The 22,151-nt window shown below is 35.8% G+C and overlaps 1 protein-coding gene across 1 annotated transcript in view; it reads left to right on the top strand.

The window, feature by feature from the left end:
• Positions 1-12,111: 12,111 nt before the first annotated feature.
• GRAMD2B (GRAM domain containing 2B) overlaps positions 12,112-22,151 on the top strand; it is a 55,100-nt gene continuing 45,060 nt past the window's right edge. The window contains exon 1 of the mRNA XM_087926893.1: positions 12,112-12,348. Within this exon, the coding sequence (XP_087783019.1) occupies positions 12,221-12,348 (128 nt within the window). The 5' untranslated portion in view covers positions 12,112-12,220. The remainder of the gene's footprint in view (positions 12,349-22,151) is intronic.

Here is a 22,151-nt window from a genome sequence, read left to right as displayed (position 1 = left end):
ATTGGAGAAATCATTAACTGTTGATGACATTTGAGGATATTTTTTTAACAATGTTTTTTGTGGAATCCCTTATGCGGCCCAGCCTCACCCAGCCTCTGCCTCCAGTGGCCCCCAGGTAAATTGAGTTTGAGACCCCTGCTTTAGAGATCTTGTGGTAAAGCTATCATAAAATGTGTCATTAGGCAATTTGCCTATTCAGAAAATGCCAGTTCTCATAACCAATCTCTGTCTCACACATAAACACACATGCACGGACATAGACACATACATAAATAACAAGATAAATACAGGTAGTCCTTGATTTACAACTGGTTACTTAGCAATTTAGCAACTTACCAACTTACAATGGACATTCCCAGAGTTACTTCCTACCTGGATTCAAAGTTCCAATGGCCACCCCTCCTCCCCTGCCATAGTCACTTTATCATATTTTGGGTACTTGTCCACCAGAGTCTATTTGCAGCATCCTGTAATCATGTGACCATGATTTATGATATTTTTTTGTCCATTGCAAACAATAGGTTCACTCAACAACAATGGTGTTTCGCTTAATGACAGCTGCAAAAAAAGGTCGTAAAATCAGGTACCATCTCATGGTGACCCATTTGACAACTGCCACAATTTACAACTGTAATTCCAAGGTCAATTGCGGTCATAAATCAAGGATGACCTGTTGGCTTGCCTCAACCATAATCCCTGCCGCTGATCTTTGTAGGATCTTGCTTTTGGGGATAGAAAAAAGCATTGTATTTTATTTGTTTTATTGTTCCTGGATCTATCTATGGCTCAGAAGTATTTTTGTATATAAAGATGATTCTAGGGACTGATGTTATAGATGAAAAAGTGCCAGTTTTCCATATCCTTTTTTAATTACATGGTACAGAGTAGAAAGCCTGAGATGTGCCAAGGAAAATGTCCATGGACACCACACTACTTGTTCCTGAAATAAAACAATTTGGAGTATCCATCAGTATAAGCACAACTATTCTAATTAACCTTTTGATTTTAATCAAAATTGGCTGGAATTAAATAATCTATCAGATTAAATGACCCCAAGATTCCTTGTAATTCTATAATCTGCTTTTCTCCCTCAGTTACTGACTTGTCATGCAGATCAATGCTATACTTCATACCTCATATGTAACCAGTTATATGTCACTGAATTAGCTTTCTTTGTATACTTACATGATTCCATTCACATCACCTTTTTTCATAGTTCGAGGTATAAAGACTGTTCTTAAATTGATGCTAAGTAAAATTATGGGATTACATAGTAAATGTAGCAGTCCAAATTAAATGTGATTCTTGAAGTAGGACAGTAGATGGCATAATTACCCTGTGGTGCTACAGAAGTTTCAGATGGCTCCCTACTTTCAGCTAGAATCAAAAGCACTTATATTGTCCTTACAAGCTAAACAATTTAGAGTTCTAATGGAGAAAAGGTAAGTAGAGCTTTAGCTCTCTTGCCAAAAACTATAAGAGTTAAATAATTTCTGGAGAGTGTGCAATATAGTATTATTTTACTTTTAACTAAAATGTTTAAACCAGGAATCAAAACCTCTGTGAGGATTCTCTGTCATCGAGGTCATAGTTGTCTCAAAGATGCTTTTTCAAAAGGCAACTGGACTGTTTTTTTCCTTGAGGAAGAAGAACAAAATGTTTCATTTTTCATCCAAGAAACTTCATTAGTTGTGACAGCAGGGAAGATGGGAGGGACATGAGGGATCAGAACAATCTGCAGAATTGTGGGAAGTTGCTGTGGTGGTGTGACAAATTCACTACCAGTAAACTATAGGGGCTCAAAGTAGAGTTTAACATTTGAAACAATCAGCTGGATCAGTATTGTTCATCAATGACAGCCAAACTAAAGAATTAATATAGCAAGGAGAGCTATACACAGATCTACAGTATATTCAAAGGGAAGAAGATAATTTGGCCTGCAGAGGGAGGGGGTGTACGCTCCACTTGTTGCACTCCTGAAGTCAACTGCATCATTTCCTACGGTAGCTTTGCACACTTGCAACTGCATGAGCCCAGGTTAAAAAAAATCAGCTTTTTAAAGTGCAACATGCAAGTTTTCTTCCACATGGCATATTATTAGGGTATTGCATCAGTAGATGAAAAATATTGGGGGGGGGGGGAAGAAACAGCATAAAAATGGTGAAGGGATGTTCAAATGAACAGTTTGATTCTAGGCCTCTTGGAGTCATATAAAAAATTTGTAGTCTCAGGGTAAATCCTGGCTGAAACTGAAAAGGGGGCTGAGTAAAGTCATGAAATATAAAGGCAATAAAGTTGTAGGAAGTTTTAAAAAATATGTGGATGTTCAATTTGAACCAAAAGGGTTTACATCCTTTCAAAAATTCATTTGGGGGCAATCTTCAGATTTTAGGAGGAAAGCCCTTGAATAATTAAAAGAGAAATGCCAGCCAGGCCCCTTTCTGGCACCTCATTGAAAAATGAATTTCTCTCATACCTAAGAACACCAGTATTTTTCAGAGAACCTTGTGGCCTCTTGCTTTTATGGGCTGCTTCATTTTTGTAGCTGAGTAAAACAAATAAAACTATTCCTTCAATCAACGTTTGTGTATATGGTTTCATACTTCACAAGCAATTTACATATCAAGAAACAGTAAAATCATGTTTGCATTTCCTAAGGGAGGTGGAACTGTTTTCATCTTAGTTGTGAGCTTTTTAGTGCTAAGCTTAAATTGTTTGTGTTCTTCTTAATGTGATTTGGTAAGCAAATCATACTTAAATTATCAGGCTTTAACATAGTGTACTAAATGAATCTTTAGCTACTAGGTTTAGAGTGAAAAAAATCTGAATTATTGCAGCTTAGATCTTATCGACTGTGTCAATCAAAGACTTGTGTTGGATAACCATGGTTTCAGAATATATGGCATCCCTACCTTATATCAATAATGGTGCCACCTCCTACTGATATGAAGATTTGGAGTTTTTTTAATTATTTGAAAGAAGGGGAAACATTCGTGCTCCCTAATTTTACCCTCCTAGACCAGTGCCGACTTGGTCTTAACCTAGAGCTGATGCCAAAACTAAAGAAATTTTTTTAAAGAAGGATATGAAGGATGACCTGACTTATTTATGTATTAGCTTTCATGGACTGTACCATTAGTACATGTCTTAACTTAAGGATCTGACATAAGCACTTAACAGCAATCAGCTACAGATCTGAACTGGTCTATTACATGCAAGTGACATACAGAACAAATGAAATCCATAATAATGAGGGTTTTTTTTCTCCTTTCCTCTACATTGTTACCTTTCATAACCCCCAGAACTTCTGTAGGGCATTCACCAACTTGGGAGAGATGAAAGTCAGTAGAGTGTAGTCATTAATATGCTAGGTTAGGAGCTGATGCAGTCTACCTTTAAGCATGGAAGCTCATTGGGAGCCTTTGATTCAGTCACTCTCTCCACCCAACATGTCTTATGGTGGTACTGTTGGGGAAAAAAAAAAAGAGACAGATGTGCAAGATAAACCAACTTGAGGTTCTAAATCAGAGGTGTCAAATTGATAGCCCATGGGCCAAATACGTCATATGTAGGCCACACCCACCCCAGCTCCGTAAAACATTATGAAACATCATGTGATGGTAATGTGATGCCATAAGTTTGATACCCGTGTCCTAAATGGAAGGCAGGATATAAATGTAGTAAAAGAATATGTTCATACATCTAATTCCAAATGTATCATTCTTTATAAGAAAGAAAAATCCACTAGACATTATTTTAAAGGAAAGAATTAAAAACTATATATCATTAGCTGTAATGATACAAAGACAATGCATACATATTCTGCTAAGCCATAATGCAGTTAGTCTGATTTTGACTTAGCTGTAGAGTGTGAACTCAGTCTTTTAGGCTCTTAAATCAATATTTACAGCTTAGCAAATTGCATGAAATAAATCCATTAAGGTTTATATAATAATCAATTATTAAGAAAACTACGACTTTAGTTCAAAATGTAAATGTAGTCTAAAACTAGCTTACCTGACCAGCCAAATGGCACTGATTTAAGACATTCAGCAGTCTGGATTCAATTTTTCTACAATGCAAATTGAAACTTCATTTATAACATTCTTTCCTCCTCCATACAAATAGTAAAATGGCTGTATTAAAGTGTAATGAATATAAGCCATATAGTATTTGTCAAGATCCATTGCAAAATCCCTTTATTAATTTTTCTGGGACACATCCTTCTCCAAATAGTGCTTGATAACTCTCAGCATGACATAAGCATTAGATCTGATGGATAAATATTGTGCTATGTCAGCTTCTATTCAACAGTATTGAGTTACCAGGCTGATAGATTGATGCAGGCAGACTGTTCACTTCACACATTCCTTTGCAGTTCAATGGAGACCTTGCCCTCTTATGAAGCATTCTTTGATCTTGGAGACCTTGAAACTGTGCTGATACATTTTCTGTGTCACCATCTCACTTCCAATAGAGACATAAATTTCACAGGTTTTAAGTACTATGAATTCTTCTTGGTGGAAAAAGAGAAAACATTGCATTTTGGAGTTAATTTAGAATATTTATTTCCGAGCTATGCCTACATATTGGAAGATCTTTCTCTATAGGCTGGGAAACCATAATCTGATAAGTTAAATCTTAAAGTTAAAACACAGGACATTTTCTTTCTCATTTTAATTAGATATTTTCACATGAGCAAATGGTAACCATAAAACGACATAAAATAAGATCAAGAGAAAGAAAAGGAGAAAAGAAAAAATACAAAAAGTAGCACAGGTAATCCTTGACTTACGACCTGAATTAAGTCCAAAATTTCTGTTGTTAAGCAAGATATGTGTTGTGAATTTTACTATATTTTATGTCCTTTCTTGCCACTGTTGAACACAGTTATTAAGTGAATCTGGTTTTCCCATTGACTTTACTTGTCAGAAGGTCACAAAAAGTTATCAAATAATCAGAATAGAGCTGAAAGTGACCTTGAAGATCTTCTAGTCTAGCCCTCTGGTCAAGCAGGAAATCCTATACCATTTCAGACAAGTGACTGTCTTCTTAAAAATCTCCAGTGATGAAGCAGCCACAATGTCTGAAGGCATTGTTCCATTGGTTAATTGTCCTCACTGTTAGGAAGTTCATCCTTAATTCCAGGTTGCTTCTCTCCTTGATCAGTTTCCATCCATTGTTTCTTGTCCTGCCCTCTGGTGCTTTGGAAAATAAATTAATCTCCTCTTCTTTGAGGCAGCCTCTCAAATACTCGAATATTGTTATCATGCCCCCTCCCCCCCCCACCCCAGTCCTTCTTTTCTCTAGACTAGCCAAACCCAAATCCTCCAATTGGTCTTCATATATTTTAGCCTCCATGCTTTTAATCATCTTAGTTGCTCTTCTTTGCACTTTTTCCAAAATCTCAACATATTTTTTGTAATGTGGTGACCAAAACTGGATGCAGTATTCCAGATGTAGAAGGCTTTGTAAAGTGGTACTAATACTTCATGTGATTTTGATTCTATGCCTCAGACCAAGGAAGAACAACCAAGGATTTGTATTCGCTTTTTTGGTAGCAGCTGCACACTGCTGACTCATGTTTAAGTGATCATCCACTAAGACTCCAGGGTCCCCCAGGACATTGCAACCCTCATAAGTATGAGTCAGTTGCCAAATATCTGAATTCTGATCATTTGACCATAGGGATGCCACAACGGTCGTAAGTGTGCCATAAAAACGGTAAGGTCACTTTTTCCAGTGCTGTTGTAACTTCAGACAATCACTAAATGAATTAATGTAAGTTAACAACTACCTGTATAGATTGAAAGGAAACAAGTTCCAATCCTGTTAAAGAAGTTAAAACACATGCTATTTATTGCCCAAGAAATCACAATTTTTCAAATAATGATTTTGGGGTGGGGGGTGGCATTTGAGGCAATAAGTTGATCTAAAGTATTAATATCACTGTTTGCCTGTGACTTCAAAGAAATCTATTTATCTGCTGTTTTCAGACTGGCATTGTGCCAGAATGTCACTATGTGAATAAGGACCAAATTATGTTTTGTCTCAACAATTTCCTATTATGCTTTACACTCTTTAATCTAAGAAATACAATGGAAGATTGGCTAAAAACAGAGGCAGAACTCTAGCCTGATGTCAAGAGGCTCACATGGATCTATTTGTATCCCCAAAGGTTTTTTTAGCATGATCATGCATGTTATTATGATAACACATCCCATACAGAAATTGAAATCATAATATATATCCAATGACAAAACTGAAAGTTAGGGAAATTAAAAATCCCACCATTTTAAGACAGCTATAAGTTAGTTTAAGAAAATCTAGATGTTAATCATTCCGTAATATCATAGTGATCTGTTTAAAATAATGTGTTCATGGGTGTTGGCATGACATATCTCTAAACAAATATACTGATCTTGAAGTTATATTCATGTTTACAAGACTGTTTCTCAAAAAAATTATAAGACTTTTAGACCATCAGTTTATGCCAATTTTAATGTAAGATTTATATATATATATATATATATATGTTTTCTGAGGTTCTCGCGGGTATTTATATGTGGATCTTTGGTTGTTCGGGTTTTCTCCCGCGTAAGATTCGATTGGACCAGGGAAGAGGTTGTTTCTTCTTTTTTGATTGAGTTCTTATGTTCTTCAATGCGTGCACTTATTCTTCTGTTAGTTTGTCCAATGTATGTGGTAGGGCAGGCAGTGCAGGGGATTTCGTATACTCCTTGGTTTTCTAATTCGATTTTGTCTTTGGGGTTTCTTAGGATGGTGGATATTTTTCTGTTTGTGCAGAATGCTGTTTTGATGTTGTGTTTTTGGAGGATCTTGCTAATTTTGTCTGTAGTGCCTTTTATATATGGGAGGAGGGCTTTGCCAGATTATGAAGGTGTCATCTACGTATCTGAGCCAGAGTTTGGGTTTGTGGTCGTATTTTTCTAAAGCTTGTGTTTCAAAGTGTTCCATGTAGAGGTTTGCGATGACAGGTGAGAGGGGTGATCCCATGGGTGCTCCTTCTATTTGTTTGTATTTTTGTCCATTCTAGGTGAAGTATGTATTGGATAGGCAGTGGTTGGTTAGATCTAGGATGTGCTTGGGGGGGTTGTATTTGTTTTGGATGGCTGTCAAGGCTTCTTTTATTGGCACTTGGGTGAAGCGGGATATGACATCGAAGCTTACTAGTAGGTCGCTAGGTTGTAAGTTTTGTTTCTTTATGATCTCGATGAACTGGAATGAGTTTCTTACGTGTGAGTTGATGGATTCTGCATAGGGTTGTAGTTGTTTGGCGAGAAATTTGGCCAGGTTTTGTAGAGGTGAGCCTATGGAGCTGACTATTGGTCTGAGTGGGGTTCCTTCTTTGTGTATTTTGGGGAGACCATAAAGCTTGGGGCATCTGGATGATTTTTCTCTGGGTATGATTCCTTGCTGGATTTCTTCACTGATGGGGGAGGCTTTTATTTTGGATTTGGTAGTTTTTTCTAGGTAGGTGGTGGGGTCTGTCTTTAGGGGTTTGTATGTGGGGTCTTGGAGTAGGTTGGTTAACTTGGTTTGGTATCAGATGTGTTCATTACCACTGTCGCGTTGCCCTTGTCTGCTGGTAGAACCCATGAGAGCCACACAAGATGCCACCACCACACTTCCATGTAGAAAACAGACTCCCACCCATTCAGAAAATGAGGCACGACCATGGACCAGAAGCTGCACTGCAGCTGCATCACTACCCACTTCAAACCCCTCTGAGCCATACATGAAGCAAACCGACACCCACTATGAAGATGCAGCAGGACCACGAACTAGAAGCCAAACAGCAAGATCACAACTCACCAGCTCAAATCCCCCAGCAACTAAGACTAACCTGAGCACAACCAAGCCCCCACCTGAACAGAACACGCCTCCAACCAATCAGAACACGGCTAACCCCCAACCAATCAGAACACAGCCAAACCCCTACCAATGAGAACACACACCCCACCCAATCAGAACACAGCCAAGCCCCACCCAATCAAGTCCCACCCCACTGGCAGTTAAAAGGAGGAAGCAGCTGCAATCTCACATTACTCTGAGAAGCACAGAGCCGGAGACAGAAGCCTGAAGATGATGAATGAGACTTCATCGAACGTTGCCTAGATACTTGAATCTTACGCGGGAGAAAACCCGAACAACCAAAGATCCACATATAAATACGGATCTTTGGTTGTTCAGGTTCTCCAGCGTAAGATTCGAGTATCTAGGCAACGTTCGATGAGTCTCATTCATCATCTTCAGGCTTCTGTCTCCGGCTCTGTGCTTCTCAGAGTGATGTGAGAAGCCTGAAGATGATGAATGAGACTTCATCGAAACGTTGCCTAGATACTTGAATCTTACGCAGGAGAAAACCCGAACAACCAAAGATCCACATACAAATACCCACGAGAACCTCAGAAAACATATATATATATATATATATATATATATATATATATATATATATATATATATATATATATATATATATATATATCTGCACATAGATTATGAATATTCTCTAAATATAACTATTCCAGATACTTAAAATATTCATAAAACAATTATAAATAGAGAAGCCTTAGAAGGTATATGATATTATTTCTACTTAAAGGTAGTTAAATTACCTGAAAATTTTTCAGAATGTAGCTCAACTGTTTGTTATAGAAAATGCATAATGAGACAGTATATATCATTACAGGATACCGTAGCTTGAAATCACAACATAGAAATATAGAACAGGTCAACCTATTCCCATTTGAAAAGTACAGTTGGAGTGGGAAATTAATAACATTTTAAAAACTATTTGTTTTAATTTGGTTGATCCCGTGGCAATATTTTTAGCAGCTGAATCATCAAAATTTTCATACCTGCATCCAGAGATCATAATTCTTTTTAGCAACCCAATAGTCTAAAACATAATTAAGGAAGAGAAAACTACAGATTTCAATGCTGCTGACAGCCACAGATTCCTTCTCCATGATTTAGATCAGAGTTGAGCAATCATTTCATGATCAGGGACTTCCTTTAGTTCTTATTTGTAGGACAAAGGGCAATAGAAGAAGCAAGAAGTATAGTGTAAACAAGGCATATTGCCCATATGGGTATATATGGAATTTTCCATTTTTTGGAAACGGAGTTCAGGAATAAAAATTAGGCTACTTTGCATTTTTATTTATTTACATACATATATATGGCATTACAATTTTTTAAAGGAAATTATAGCATTTCATTCATATAGCAGTAAGAAACATCATCTTAGTCAAAGATAGATGCTAGGATGCAAAACATGTATAAGCACATGCAACCCTGGGATTGCAAATATTGTGTGTGTGTCCCCCATTACCAATCCTTTCCAAAGCTATCTGTAAGAGCCAGTTTTAATGGCTCTCCAGAACCCAACTGAATGGGAGCCAACCTTATCTGAGGAGGACTGCTGTTCCAAAAAAAAGGGCAAAGTCTTCTCAAACTTCCAGCTTCACGGATATTGTTATTTTCAGAATTACCCTGGTTTTCAACATAATGAAAATGTTCAATGAGTCTCTCTCTGGTTTCACTGTATGTATCATATGAATGTAGATATTCTACAGTACTCTGCATTTGACAGTTGTCTAGGGCATTTATCTTATCTGAAAAAGATAAAAAGAAAATTCTACAGGAATAACTTCAGCAGAAAACAAAAGATGAGGGAATTACCTGTTCTATGAAAATATACTTCCTCTTCCTAATGTTTCAGCTGGTCTCAGTACACATGGCCCAGTAAAATTTTGACTAATAAAAGAAGTTTCATTTGAACGCAGATCCAAGAGCCTACTTTATTTTCCACTGTTAGGCTTAATGCAATTGATTGAAAATTACTTTTGCTTTAAATCTGTATTGATCATTTAGAACTCTGTAGTTTATATGGGACTCTTTGTCCAAAATGGATGAAGACAATACAGAAGCCAGTTTGACTCTCCTAGCAATGAGAAATTAGATCATTTGCCTATATGTGTTCTACCTATAATCTCCTGATCTCTTCCTCTTGACTCATTATTCAGACATGAATAATAAGCAGCAATTGAGGTTATACAGTTTGTTTAATTGGTGCAAATAAATATTTACTTATCTTGTTAGTTTGTTTTTCTTGGAGTCCCTGTCAATTTGGCCTGAAGTGCAACTTCACTTTACCTTTATCATACTACCTCTATGTTAAAAATAAAATCAAATTCAGGCCATCTCATTTTCCTACCAATAAGAGTAGTTCTGCTAGTTCAAGTGGGAGGACACTTTTTCTGCTGGTTCTGATTTTGGAAACTGGGGGGGAGGAGAAATTATCTGATATTCTTTGCAGACCATTTGGAAATTTCTGAGAAAATATAACTTACTATGAATGATGTTACTCAAATTGTATTGGGGTAGTTAGTCCACTGCTGCTTCCTCAACATCGAAAGGCAAACAGACACAAGGAAAGGTCTGCTGTTTCTGGCTCCTGACACTATTAGATATGTTACTCCTGTCAGCTATCTTAGTCCGTTGGAGTTAGCAAATCACCTGAAAGCATTTTCACTCGCACAGTGCCATGTGCTTCCATCAGCCATCCTGTATGGCAAGTATAAAAAGATACAATGACTGAAAGACTCTGTTCCTGTGGCTCAGGAGAGGTGGATACCAGAGGTGGTATTCAGCAGGTTCTGACCAATTCTGGAGAACTGGTAGCAGAAATTTTGCGTAGTTCAGAGAACCGGCAAATACCACCTCTGACTGGAGATTTTCCCCTGCTATGCCCACCAAGCCACGCCCACAGAACCAGTAGTAAAAAAAATTGAATCCCACCACTCGTGGAAACTGTGGGTCGATGTTCCTTTTATACAGAGATTGAGGAAAAACATATTCTGCCAATAATTGCTAGGTATCCTGGCCGTGCCAACACTGCTTATCTCCAGTGGCTGCTTAAGGATGAACAGTGCATAACTACAGCACAGGTGGCTAGATTCTGCACGGCACCACTGGGGATTCATTGGAAACAGGTGTCTAATTCCACCATAGTTACGTTATATAACAAATGTAGCAAACCCTTTGTACTACTTATTCCTTTCCCTTTTAGTATTGAATTGACAATGGGCCACACTGTTTATGGATTGTAATTTTGGTATAGTTAGACCATGTATAATTGACAGACTGGATTTTATCATAGATTTTTATTATTTTATACTAGAATGTTTAATTGTATATTTACTGAGTGTTTTTATTTGTTCTGGTCTCTGGTCTATGACTGTGATAAACTGAATGGCTCCTTCCTCAGTTTATATTATTCTAAAGCTGGAGAGTAAATTCCTTACTAGAGAAAACAAGTATTTGCAATTAGCAACTTTGGAGAGAGTGCTTGAATTTGGAGCATTGGTGAGCTATTGGAAGATACAGAGCCCTACAACTGTAGACCCATTGGGGATACAAGCTACTATGTTTGGGGTGTAACAATACAGATGGTGGTTCTTCAGAAAACTCAGAATACTTCTTCAGAATAACCTGGGCAGAGGTGTAATTTCCCCCAAGTTTAATAGCCTTTTGTCTTGCCCTACTCTAACCAGGCACAATCATGGGTTTCATCATTATAATTAAGAAAAATACTGAAACAATAGGATATTCCACCTACCAATCTCATTACCTTATCAATTCTCTTCCTTAGTTCTAGAAATTTTCTGAAGCCAAAATGATATCTCCAATCCTAGGCTAATATGATAAGTAAGAAATATCTGCCCTGCTGTATAGCTTTGATCCCACTGAAATCAATGAGTTTTTCAGTGTCCAGTGTTAAATAAAACTTACTATTGCTTAAAACAAAGCTGAGACATCATTTAGTGGCTAAGGGCTACATGTTTAATTTTTTGGAGAACTGATGACCACAAAGTGGGTGCAAAATTTTGTCCTAAAGTCATTAATATCTTAATGCTAAAATGAATCTTAGTATTAAAGGTGACAAAACTATGTACTTTGCACCTAGTAAGACAGGTGAATAAAGAATTTACCAACGAGAAAGTAAAATGCAGGTGACATCATTTATATAAGTAACTCATTAACTTAGAAACTCTGGCTTGAACTAGATTGAGAATTTTAAAAAACCAAGCCAAATAGCGACAGCTGCTTGTTCTATAGAAGCGGCTTGTTAAAGGAAAGGAAAGCCATACCAATTCATTTTTTTCAGCACTAATCTCACTTTGTTAAAATGGTGAGGAGAAAGCATTCTTCTAGTGACTTGGATTTTCATTACAAGATTCAACCCAGCGTCTGCAAATCAAGTGATGAAGTACGTTGCCTTAGCCCTCTTGACATCACTGGATCAGTGTTCATAAGGTATGTTTAGAAAAATTGCTTTTATTCCTTTTTCTGAATATTTTGACGAGATAGTTTATTATGATGGACTTATCACATTGTAGCTTGTAAGCAGGGCTCATAGCTTGCCCACTTTACAGAAGATATTGTGAAATGATGATTCTGCACTGGGAAGCAGACTAACAAATTTTAAATGTATTTGTTTGCTATTTGTAAACTGATACCATTTAATACCAGTAGCTATATTCAAAACTCATTTATAATGCCTCAAACTATGTAAGTATGCTAAAAGAACTAATGAAAATGAATCAAGAGGAAAGGCAGAAAAAAACCTACTTTTCTATCATTTCAAAATAATAGTTTAGCATATTTAATTTTTAAATAAGGAATTAAAGCTAGATTGCATGAAAACATTTTATTTAATCTTGAATCTCTGCTGATTCTAAGTTAACACAAAGGCTAACAGTTGTCATAATATATTAAACAAGTATAATAACAAGTATAAAGAACATTTGTCTATGATTTACCATTACTCTATGGTAGCCAAACTAAATTTTCAAACTAAGATCAATTTAGCTACTCTGTGCACCAGTTAAAGTGAACTATGGTTCACAAAAACATATGCCCTTTAATAAAATGTGGTCATTTGAGAAGTTGCTATCAGACTCCTGATTTTGGTCTAAATTTGCAAAATTTAGTACAATTTTCTACATGAGTAATTCCATATCCTATAATAAGCATATGGTAAAGTTGCATAAGAATGTGATTTTTCTAAATTATTACTTATTTTAGAATCACACTGAAGAAGGAAATGGGAAATCATTTCCATATGGAATATTGCACCATTAATTAAAATATATAAATGGGTCAGTGAAGTCATAAGGAGTTGACTCAAACATATTTCATATTCTATATTCACTTTAAATGTTGTGTATCTGTTTCTGTATGTACATATCAAGTTTTAGTGACAGAAAGAACCCCATAGGCCTACTGTAACAGCTTCCAGAGCCCCATTTTGAGAGTTGCCACTTTCAATGGGACAAATTGGTAAGATTGTTGTTATCTCTATATACCAATAATTATTAACCACATTATATAAGTTTAATTAGTCAGTTTTGAGTTCTTCCATTTGGGGGGGGGAGGGCTTGACATCATCTATTCTTTGTAGTGTAGACCAGTAACATTATATAAATTCTTAGTGTGAAACACAGCTTCAGACATCGTTGTGAATTGGATCCATGCTGACTGCAAAGTATATTTAAACCTCATCACAATGTCAAGATAAGGTGAATTAAACAGTGTCACCTTTAGTATTTGTCTGTTAGGCAGGGGAGGAGATTGAAACTTACTCAAGCCAGGAATGGAAATATAATAAATAACATCTGAGACAGGAAAGAGCAAATTACAACCTTCAAGTCTCTTTCAGCCCACATCCCTATTATCGTGATTCCAAGAGTCAGTTTAGTAAGGAGATTAAGGCACCAGGCTAGAAACTTAGAGATTGTGTTCTAGTTGGCCCTTAAGCACAGAAACCAATGGGGTGACCTAGAGGCAGTTTCACACTCTCAGTCTGAGGAAGAAGACAAGGGCAAAATGTTACTGAAATCTTGCCAAGACAATTGCAGGGACTTGTCTTAGCAGACACCAGGATTCAACATTGACCTGAAGGCACAAAGAAAGAAAGAACTTATCAGAATTGCTCCACCACCAAAATTCATCAAAAACGAAGGGATGATCTACCTTCCTTCCTTCCTTCCTTCCTTCCTTCCTTCCTTCCTTATTTACTTACTTCCTTCTCATTCCCTCTTATAGCCTTTTTTTTAATTAATAGCATTCATTCTCCCCTCCAATGGCTCCTGTTCTAACCCAGTTTGTTAACACTGTTTGGAGGAAAGTTTTCAGGCAGAAATTTCCGAACCCCTGTCTACAGATGCCAGAAATTAAACTTAAAATTTCCTGTATCTGTTCCACCTTCCACTGAAACAAGGAAAATAAGAATCAGGATTTTTTTCCTATCCCACCTAGGTTCTTTGGTATCATATGTAAAGTGAGAATAGCAGTGCAATGGGAATAATGACCTTTTGCCCACCTAAGGATGACAGAAGTTGCGTGAACAAACAATTTTCTAGAATCAGCTCCTGATACCTGAACAGATCAAATTTCAGGAAATGTTTTATTCATGCTTAACTTTCCAGACAGTATTAGAAACCTGTCTTTACACTGCCATCTGAAATATACCTTTGGGGATCATATTGTATCTGACATCAGAAAATGGCTGTCAGGCTGTCAGCTTTTGTTCACAATCTATATTTTATTTCAAAATGCAGTAGATTTTACACTGCTGCTTTGACTTCACCAAAGGAAGTTTTTAGCAATGGTACAATCATTTATACAAGTACACACCTTGACATGTCTCTGTAATGATGAAGTACGTGTAACTTGGGGAACTAAACTGAATCAATCTAAAAGTATAGTGATGTAACAAGCAATATTGGTCTGGATCATGTCCAGCTGACCTACATGTGGTATCAAAATGGATATTGCCTTGGTATGGTTTAATGAACATGCTACAATGTCATTGGACTTATCCTGTTGGAACGACTTTAAAAAAAAATGTTTTCCACCAGGAAAACACTCTTATTACACTGGTTTTAAAATATATGTCCCCAAAATTTATAGTTTGATTCAAAAAGATATTATTTCCCAAAATCTGTTTGACATTTTGTCCCTATAACAAGTTATAATTTCATTTATTGAATTTCTTCACACGCAGCTAAATGTTTCTTACCAAAATATAGCTGAAACTCCCACATAGTAGAAGAGAAAAGACACAGGGATTGTCACACTGTAAAATGCCGTTAATCCTTTTTAGAAGTTTCTTATCTCAGTAAATAGTTGATGAGAATGATATATTCTTAAATTCACTTTAAAGCATATTTAGATTTTAAAAAAGATGTTATGGGGCAGTTTTGAAAAGATGGTGCAACTGTATATATCTTAATATGTCTTTTTTCTCACCAAAATGAGCATGGTGCCTGCAAATATCGCAATTGCCTTATGCTGATTTTGATCCAGATTAATCAATTAATAAAAAAAAAGATTCTATTTCTTAAAGGCACACAATCTGGCAGAGGTTTACTATAAAAGCAATCGTTCTCCTCTTGTTCCCCTTTCCATCCTCCAGCCATCAACATTAGAGGTTCATGTCATGCCACAAGATTAACTAAGCCTCCCAGAGCAGATTTTTAGAAACACAGGGCTTAAGGAAGATGGAGAAATCATGAAGATGAATGCCACATTCCTTCTTTTAGAACAAGCTAATCCACTTACTACATCTGCTTAACATGTGTTAGCATGCCTGGACCCATTATCTACATTTGTTTACGACTATCAGCAAACATATTCTAAATTAGCAGTGCGTCTCCATCAAGGATATAAAATATTTCTGGCACAGGTTCTTTTGAAATGATCTTTTTTCTCGATATTTCATGTGATACCAACTCTAGCATCAGATGGTTCATCCTTATGTCTAATTAGTTAAATGACAGTATGGTGCCCACCCAATTCCTTCAAATTTATCACAAGACTATGTAACATAAGCAAAGAAAAAAGAAAATGGCATGGAAAAGTAGGGTAGGGTAAGGTGGTGGGTAAGACTATGGATGACTATACAAAGAATGCTAATTTAAGGTGAGCAACTTGAGGTTCATTGATTTTTCATGGACTTTCTTTGGTAAAACTACATAGTTGTTATATCTACAAGAAGAGCAAATTATTAAGGATGGCATTATCTCATGGCCACATCTAAGATGGATAAAAAATTGATTTGACTATTTTTGACTATTTTCCAGTGCATAGTCCAGAAACAGTAAAAATCAATAAAAAGAAACATAATTATTCTTTGAATAAATGGAGTTTACTATGGTGTGTATTATTTGCAAAAAGTGTTTATTTGCGTAAAATGTTTTGTCTAATCAGGTAGCCAAAAGCTTGGACATTGAAGGATGTTTTTAATAGTAATTAGGCAATAAATAAAGATATTTGGATAAACATTTTAAATATGAAAATCATAGGAAAAAAAATCCATCTAGCTATGAAAACACTTTGTATTGATGCAAGTAGATGAAGGGATATGGTGAGCTAAGAAGAGATCTCAATTGTTTGCATAATTGATAACTGAAAGAATTCTATCTTGACAGAAAGGTTTCAAGAAGATGTAGATTCCAAATGTTTCTATAAGCAGCTGGCTAAGCATTGATGACAAACTACTACCAGGTGCTAGAATAGACCTCACATTGCTAAAACTGAAGAAGCATTTAACTAATAAGTGAACATGCATTAAATATATGTAGCCAGGCAATCAGGCTTCTAAAAAAAAGTCATGCAAATATAGAGTAAGTGAAACTGGACTGTAACATTGAGGCAAAGCAGACATATGAGTGAGTCTTTTCTTATATTTATCATCTATTTTTCTTATAAAGTGCTTATAAAATCCCTTTTTTTACCTTCACAAGGTCACACCCATGAGATTGGTTGAAGTAAGAGAAAGTTGTGGTCCAAAGTCTCATCCTAAGAGTTCCATGATTCTAGATTTAAATCTTAGTTTTCCTTTCCGCACAATGGTTAGAATGCAATATTGCAGGTTAACTCTGCATTCCCACTGCCAGAAGTTCATTCCTGACCAGCAGTTCAAGGTTGACTTGACCTTCCAACCTTCTGAAGTCAGTAAAATGAAGGCGCAGATTGTTGGGGGCAATATGCTGACTTTGTAAACCACTTAGAGAAGTCTAAAAGCATTATGAAGCAGTATATAAGTCTAAGTGTTATTGCTATTTCCAATCCAATATCTTTATCACTACACCCAAAGGGTGAAATAACCTAGATGGAATCAAAAGATTTATTCTTGGAAACCTAGAGGGTGATCACAAATTATCAGCTTTTTTTAAAGGTAAGTAGCAGGACAAACATTAATGGTTGATCCTACTAACAATTCTAAAATATTAAGGATGGAGAAATATACTTGTTCTTAGTACATTTCAGTGTTGTGCATATTCATTCATAAGTTTATTTCATTCAATTTCTTCCTTTGTCTATCTTTTAAAAAATTCTTTGATGTCATGTTTCTTGAGCAATGATGGATTGGAACTACAGTAGTGACTTTTATTCATCTCTATAGACAGCACTTCTGGTAGTAGATCAGGATTAGAATGTCACACTAACGGCAAAATGCAATTTTGTTAATCGTCTAGATGGGCCTTTCGGGTATAGATAGCTGGAATGAATAGCTGTGTTACATTTGCTTTTCAGGGATATGTTTTACTGCATCCATAATACATAGGCTATTAAGACTACATAATAATACAGCTACTATTGATTCTCATACTTGCGTAACAGGATCTTTTTACAGAATAAAAGCTCACAGTTTGAGATTGTCCATTCACTGCTCAATTTCCTATTTATCTTTTATAAGATTCTGTAAGCTTGAAACATAAGGTCACATCAAACCATTAATGTTTTAATAGAAATTAAATGGGAATGGTGCAGTTCACCACTCCAAAATCTAGAGAATTTTTTTCTTTAAAATGTTTCATAGCTCCATTAATTCTTCTGTGTCATTACTCGTTCCTTTTTTTTGCCTTTAGGATTTGCATAAGAGGAAGTTAATGCTGGTTTTATATATTTAAGAATTACAATTTATGCACCACCTTGAACTGGAAAAATTAGTTTGGCAGCAGAAAGCTACTCCTGTACCAAATATTTTAATGTGAGAGAAGGGAAAATTTATTATAGGTATGAGAAATGTATATACTACTCATCCACTATGTTTGCATAAAAAATATCAAGTTTCCATTAGTACTGTGGAATTTAAATTTCTATGGCATTCAGACCAGTTTTATTCACAAAGTTGTGACCATTGCAACATCCTTGGGGCCACATGATCACAATTTCCAATTCTCGCTGCCAGCTTCCCACATGCAAAATCAATGGGGAAGTTGGCAGGAAGTTGGTAATCACTGCCACCCCCACTGCTTTGTTCTGCAGCCGTGGTCATTCTGCCTATCTGTATTGGTAAGTAAATGTTGATTTACAGTTTTCTGTTTATATAGTCTTCTTAGATTAATCACAGGATCCTTGAGCACTGGAGTGAAAAAATATTTAGTTGGCCTAAAATTTAATGTTCATTCTGGTCACATTAGAATGTCTCAAAGGGGGAGTTCCGGTTTGAGTCTCTTTGCGGACAGATGAAACTGCAATCGTGTGCGGTTTCAATCTGTCTCACCGCTGAAGCGCCCTGAGACAGCTGGTTTTGGGGCTAAGCCACCCTGTAGAGGTTGTGAAGAGGGGGCAAACTGCCAGCAGGGTTGAGGAGAGCTGCATCTCTCCTTCTCAGCTGGCCATTACTCCCTTTCCTGAAGGCGGTTGCAGCGGTGGTCAGAAATGGCCACCTCAAAGAAGAACTCAACCAGAAAAGAATGTGCAGGAGGAAGATAAGAAGAGAAAGTTTTGGTTGACTGGGTTAAACTGCAAAAGCAACAATTAAGGTACCCTGGAATTTAAACTATAAAAAAATAACATTGTTCCCAAAGAAGACTTTGAAGCAGCAAAGGAGAGAGAAAAGGGAAAGGATTTGGGTTTTTTTCTTCTCTCAGCTAAGAGACTTAAGCAAGAAATTGAAAAAAAAAATCCACTTTGACATCAATAGGCATTTAAGCTGAAAATAAAATGTCAAAGGGATAATAAAGATTTCTGGATTCTTAAAAGCTTTTGAAAGCAGGAAAGCAGAGAAAAAGAATAAAAGGGCAGGATATGGAAAAATGGGAGGAGACTGCCTGGAATTAAAAGGAATTTACAGTAAAACCTCAACAAGACTTCTAAAAGATACATTTTAACTGAAACTTGGCAACAAAATAGTAGAACCCCAGAAAGAGAAAGTGAAAAAAAGAAGCAAGAAGAAACAGCTTGGGAGTATTTGGATTACTTGGTGATCTCTGGATGTTTGGTTATTGCATTTGAATGACTAAAAACAATCAGGTGGTTTTTAAAAGTGTTTAAAATGGCAACACTTTTAGAAGAACTGAAAATGGAACTTAAAAAGTACAAACAAGATGCACAAGAAGGGAGAGGTTCTTTTGGCTTCGTATTTCAACTCTTAGAAATGGAGATTTGGAACTATGAGAAACAACAAGAAACGCCTGCAGAACAAGATCGGGACAAAGAAGAAGCCATCTTTAATGAACAAGTAATTTTATGTGTGGGGGAAAAAAGGAAAGGGGGGAAAGAGAATGAAAAGTTTAAGATTTGAAAAAACAACCAAAAAAAGAATAGTTTGAAAAATAAGTATAATATTAGAAAGCAACAGAAGAGGGGAATACAGAAGAGAGAATTAGAAGTAGAGAGACAAGGGGGTAAAAAGGGGAGGGAGAAGAAGAGAGGGAAGAAGGAAAGGAAAAGAAGTTATAAATGACAGAAACAAGATATAGAGAAACAGGGCCTATTTAGAGATAATGGGTGAAAATTTAATTGAAAAAGGGATCCTGCAAAGGTACATAAGATAGCATTGTTATATTAGAAATAGAAATAATTTCAGAAAATATGAAACAATGTATGATTAAAATGATGGATAAAATAGTTATCATAATCTAGTGGAATGTTTGTTAATAAATAAATGAAATAAAATGAATGAGAGAACTGAATTAGAAAAGGATGGGAACATTTTAATTATTTAATGATTTATAAAATATAAGTGAAGAGAAATAGGGGAAAAAATTAATTATGGAAAGCTTATAAGTGTTCCCAAGGAAGTATGATATTTAATTGAAAAATGTTAAAGATGTTAAGATTTTAATGAATATTAATGATAGAACTGAATTGGAATGGAATGAGTGTTTAATTACATATATTTATAATCTTTTAAAAAGAATATAGTGTGTATTTTAAGAATGTACCAAGCAGAATTCGATTGGAAGTTATGTATTATATTGAATGTTATAACCTTAAGGTATACATTGAAGCTTAAATAAGAGTTGAATGGATAAAATTAAAAGATATAAACATGTCATACTCCAATTAGTAACTACAGGAGAAAATTTGTTTAATGAGAAAAGATAATATGAAATTGAAACAGGACAGACAAAAATATAAACATAATGAATTGAATTGAGATTAGATAATCAAAATAAAATTGAGAAAATTAAAAGAGGGGGAAAAACTATGTAGAAAATGTAAAACAGTAATAAGATATGGAATAGAACACAAAAATGAGCATGAAATTGAGTTTGTGTTTGTATGAAGAAGTGTAACCCGGGACCATGCTATTTTCAAAAAAAGATGTTTTATTTGTATTATGTGTTGTTTTTCTTTGGTGAAAACCCAAATAAAACTTTAAAAAAAAAAAAGAATGTCTCAAAGGATGGCCCAACAGGTGATGGTGTCTCTTCCCCCTTGGTAAACTTTCAGAAATCATGACTAGATGAGTGGATTTCACTTTATTATGAGGCTAAGTAAACAACCTCTTGCAAGGTAAAATTACACACTTCCCATCACCATTATTAACTCCTTGATCCATTAGGACAGGTCCTTCCTAAGTTTCCTTCTCAGACAATTAAGCCACTGGGAGCTACTACCTCTTGTCTGCTTGTTTCCTAGGCAACATACCCCACTTCCCCAAGATCATCCACACAGTCCATCACCCAGGGACGTCTAGCAATCATATTATGCACAGTCAATTTAATGTAGTAGTTAATTTAATCATAGTTTGATTTTCCTAAATAATATCAGTAGCTTGCCCAAAACCACTTTTTAAAATGCAATGATCAACCTACTCAAAGCAAAGAACGATGTTCAGTCTCAAAAACTCATTCACTCCAGTTTGGACAAATGGTTAACCAGTTGTTGGCTCCCTTACACAGCACTTCCTTCTTCATCTCTATAACATAATATACAGCAGATTTTCTAGAAGTCTTTAATATAAATAAGTTGAGGAGCTAAGTACTGTAATTCTCATATATATGGTACATCTGCTCCGGGAAGATGTTTTACTTCATTGGGCCAGGCAATTTTAATATGGAGTAAATTCTGTAGTTATTGCAGAATACCAATAAATATGTAAATGCAGTCCTTACACATGGTTATATGATGTGAAACAGGCTTTGGGACTGCATGCACCTCTTCTGAAATCTTTTTTAAAATCTTAAATGAAAACTTGCTTGGCCTTAACTCATCATTACGTCGGTGACGTATTGCACAGCGGAAAAGTCAATTCACTCAAAAAATAGATATGGCATGCTGGCAAAAGGCAAGCAGCCTGATTCGATAGGCCAGAAAGATAGTAATACATTGGACAACATCTACCTCTATTATACTGATGCATAATTAATATAATGAACATTATTTCAAGCCAGAATATGAATGCACACTCTTCCACCTCCAAAATCTAAATTCGTTTTTGTCTTTTTAAGGAATTTCACATTTGAAGATTCTAGATAACTGTAAGCTAAATAAATTACTGTTTTTCACACATTATATAATTTTGCCAGCTCCCAGTTACACTATAGGAAACATTGACTGTCTGCACGCTTGACTTCACGGAGGGGATCTTAAGGATTGTTGTAAATCTGCTGCCCATAATGTTCAACTTCCTAAAGGAAGATACATATTTAGATGGAATTCATTGAACACAGTAAATCATTCATAACAGATAATAAAGATAATTCCACTCAGACTGTTTTATTGAACTGACAGTAGGGAACTGAGTACTTTTTTCCAGCTTCCCAGTTCTTTAGTAAGCAAAAAGTAAAGCATACACACAAAGGATAAAATGATAA

Source organism: Pseudonaja textilis, chromosome 2, assembly GCF_049901715.1.
Source record: "Pseudonaja textilis isolate UNSWEBS1 chromosome 2, rPseTex1.2, whole genome shotgun sequence".
Classification (NCBI taxonomy): Eukaryota; Metazoa; Chordata; class Lepidosauria; order Squamata; family Elapidae; genus Pseudonaja; species Pseudonaja textilis.
Note: the sequence above shows the minus strand (reverse complement) of the source record. Positions and strands in the feature narration are given on the sequence as shown.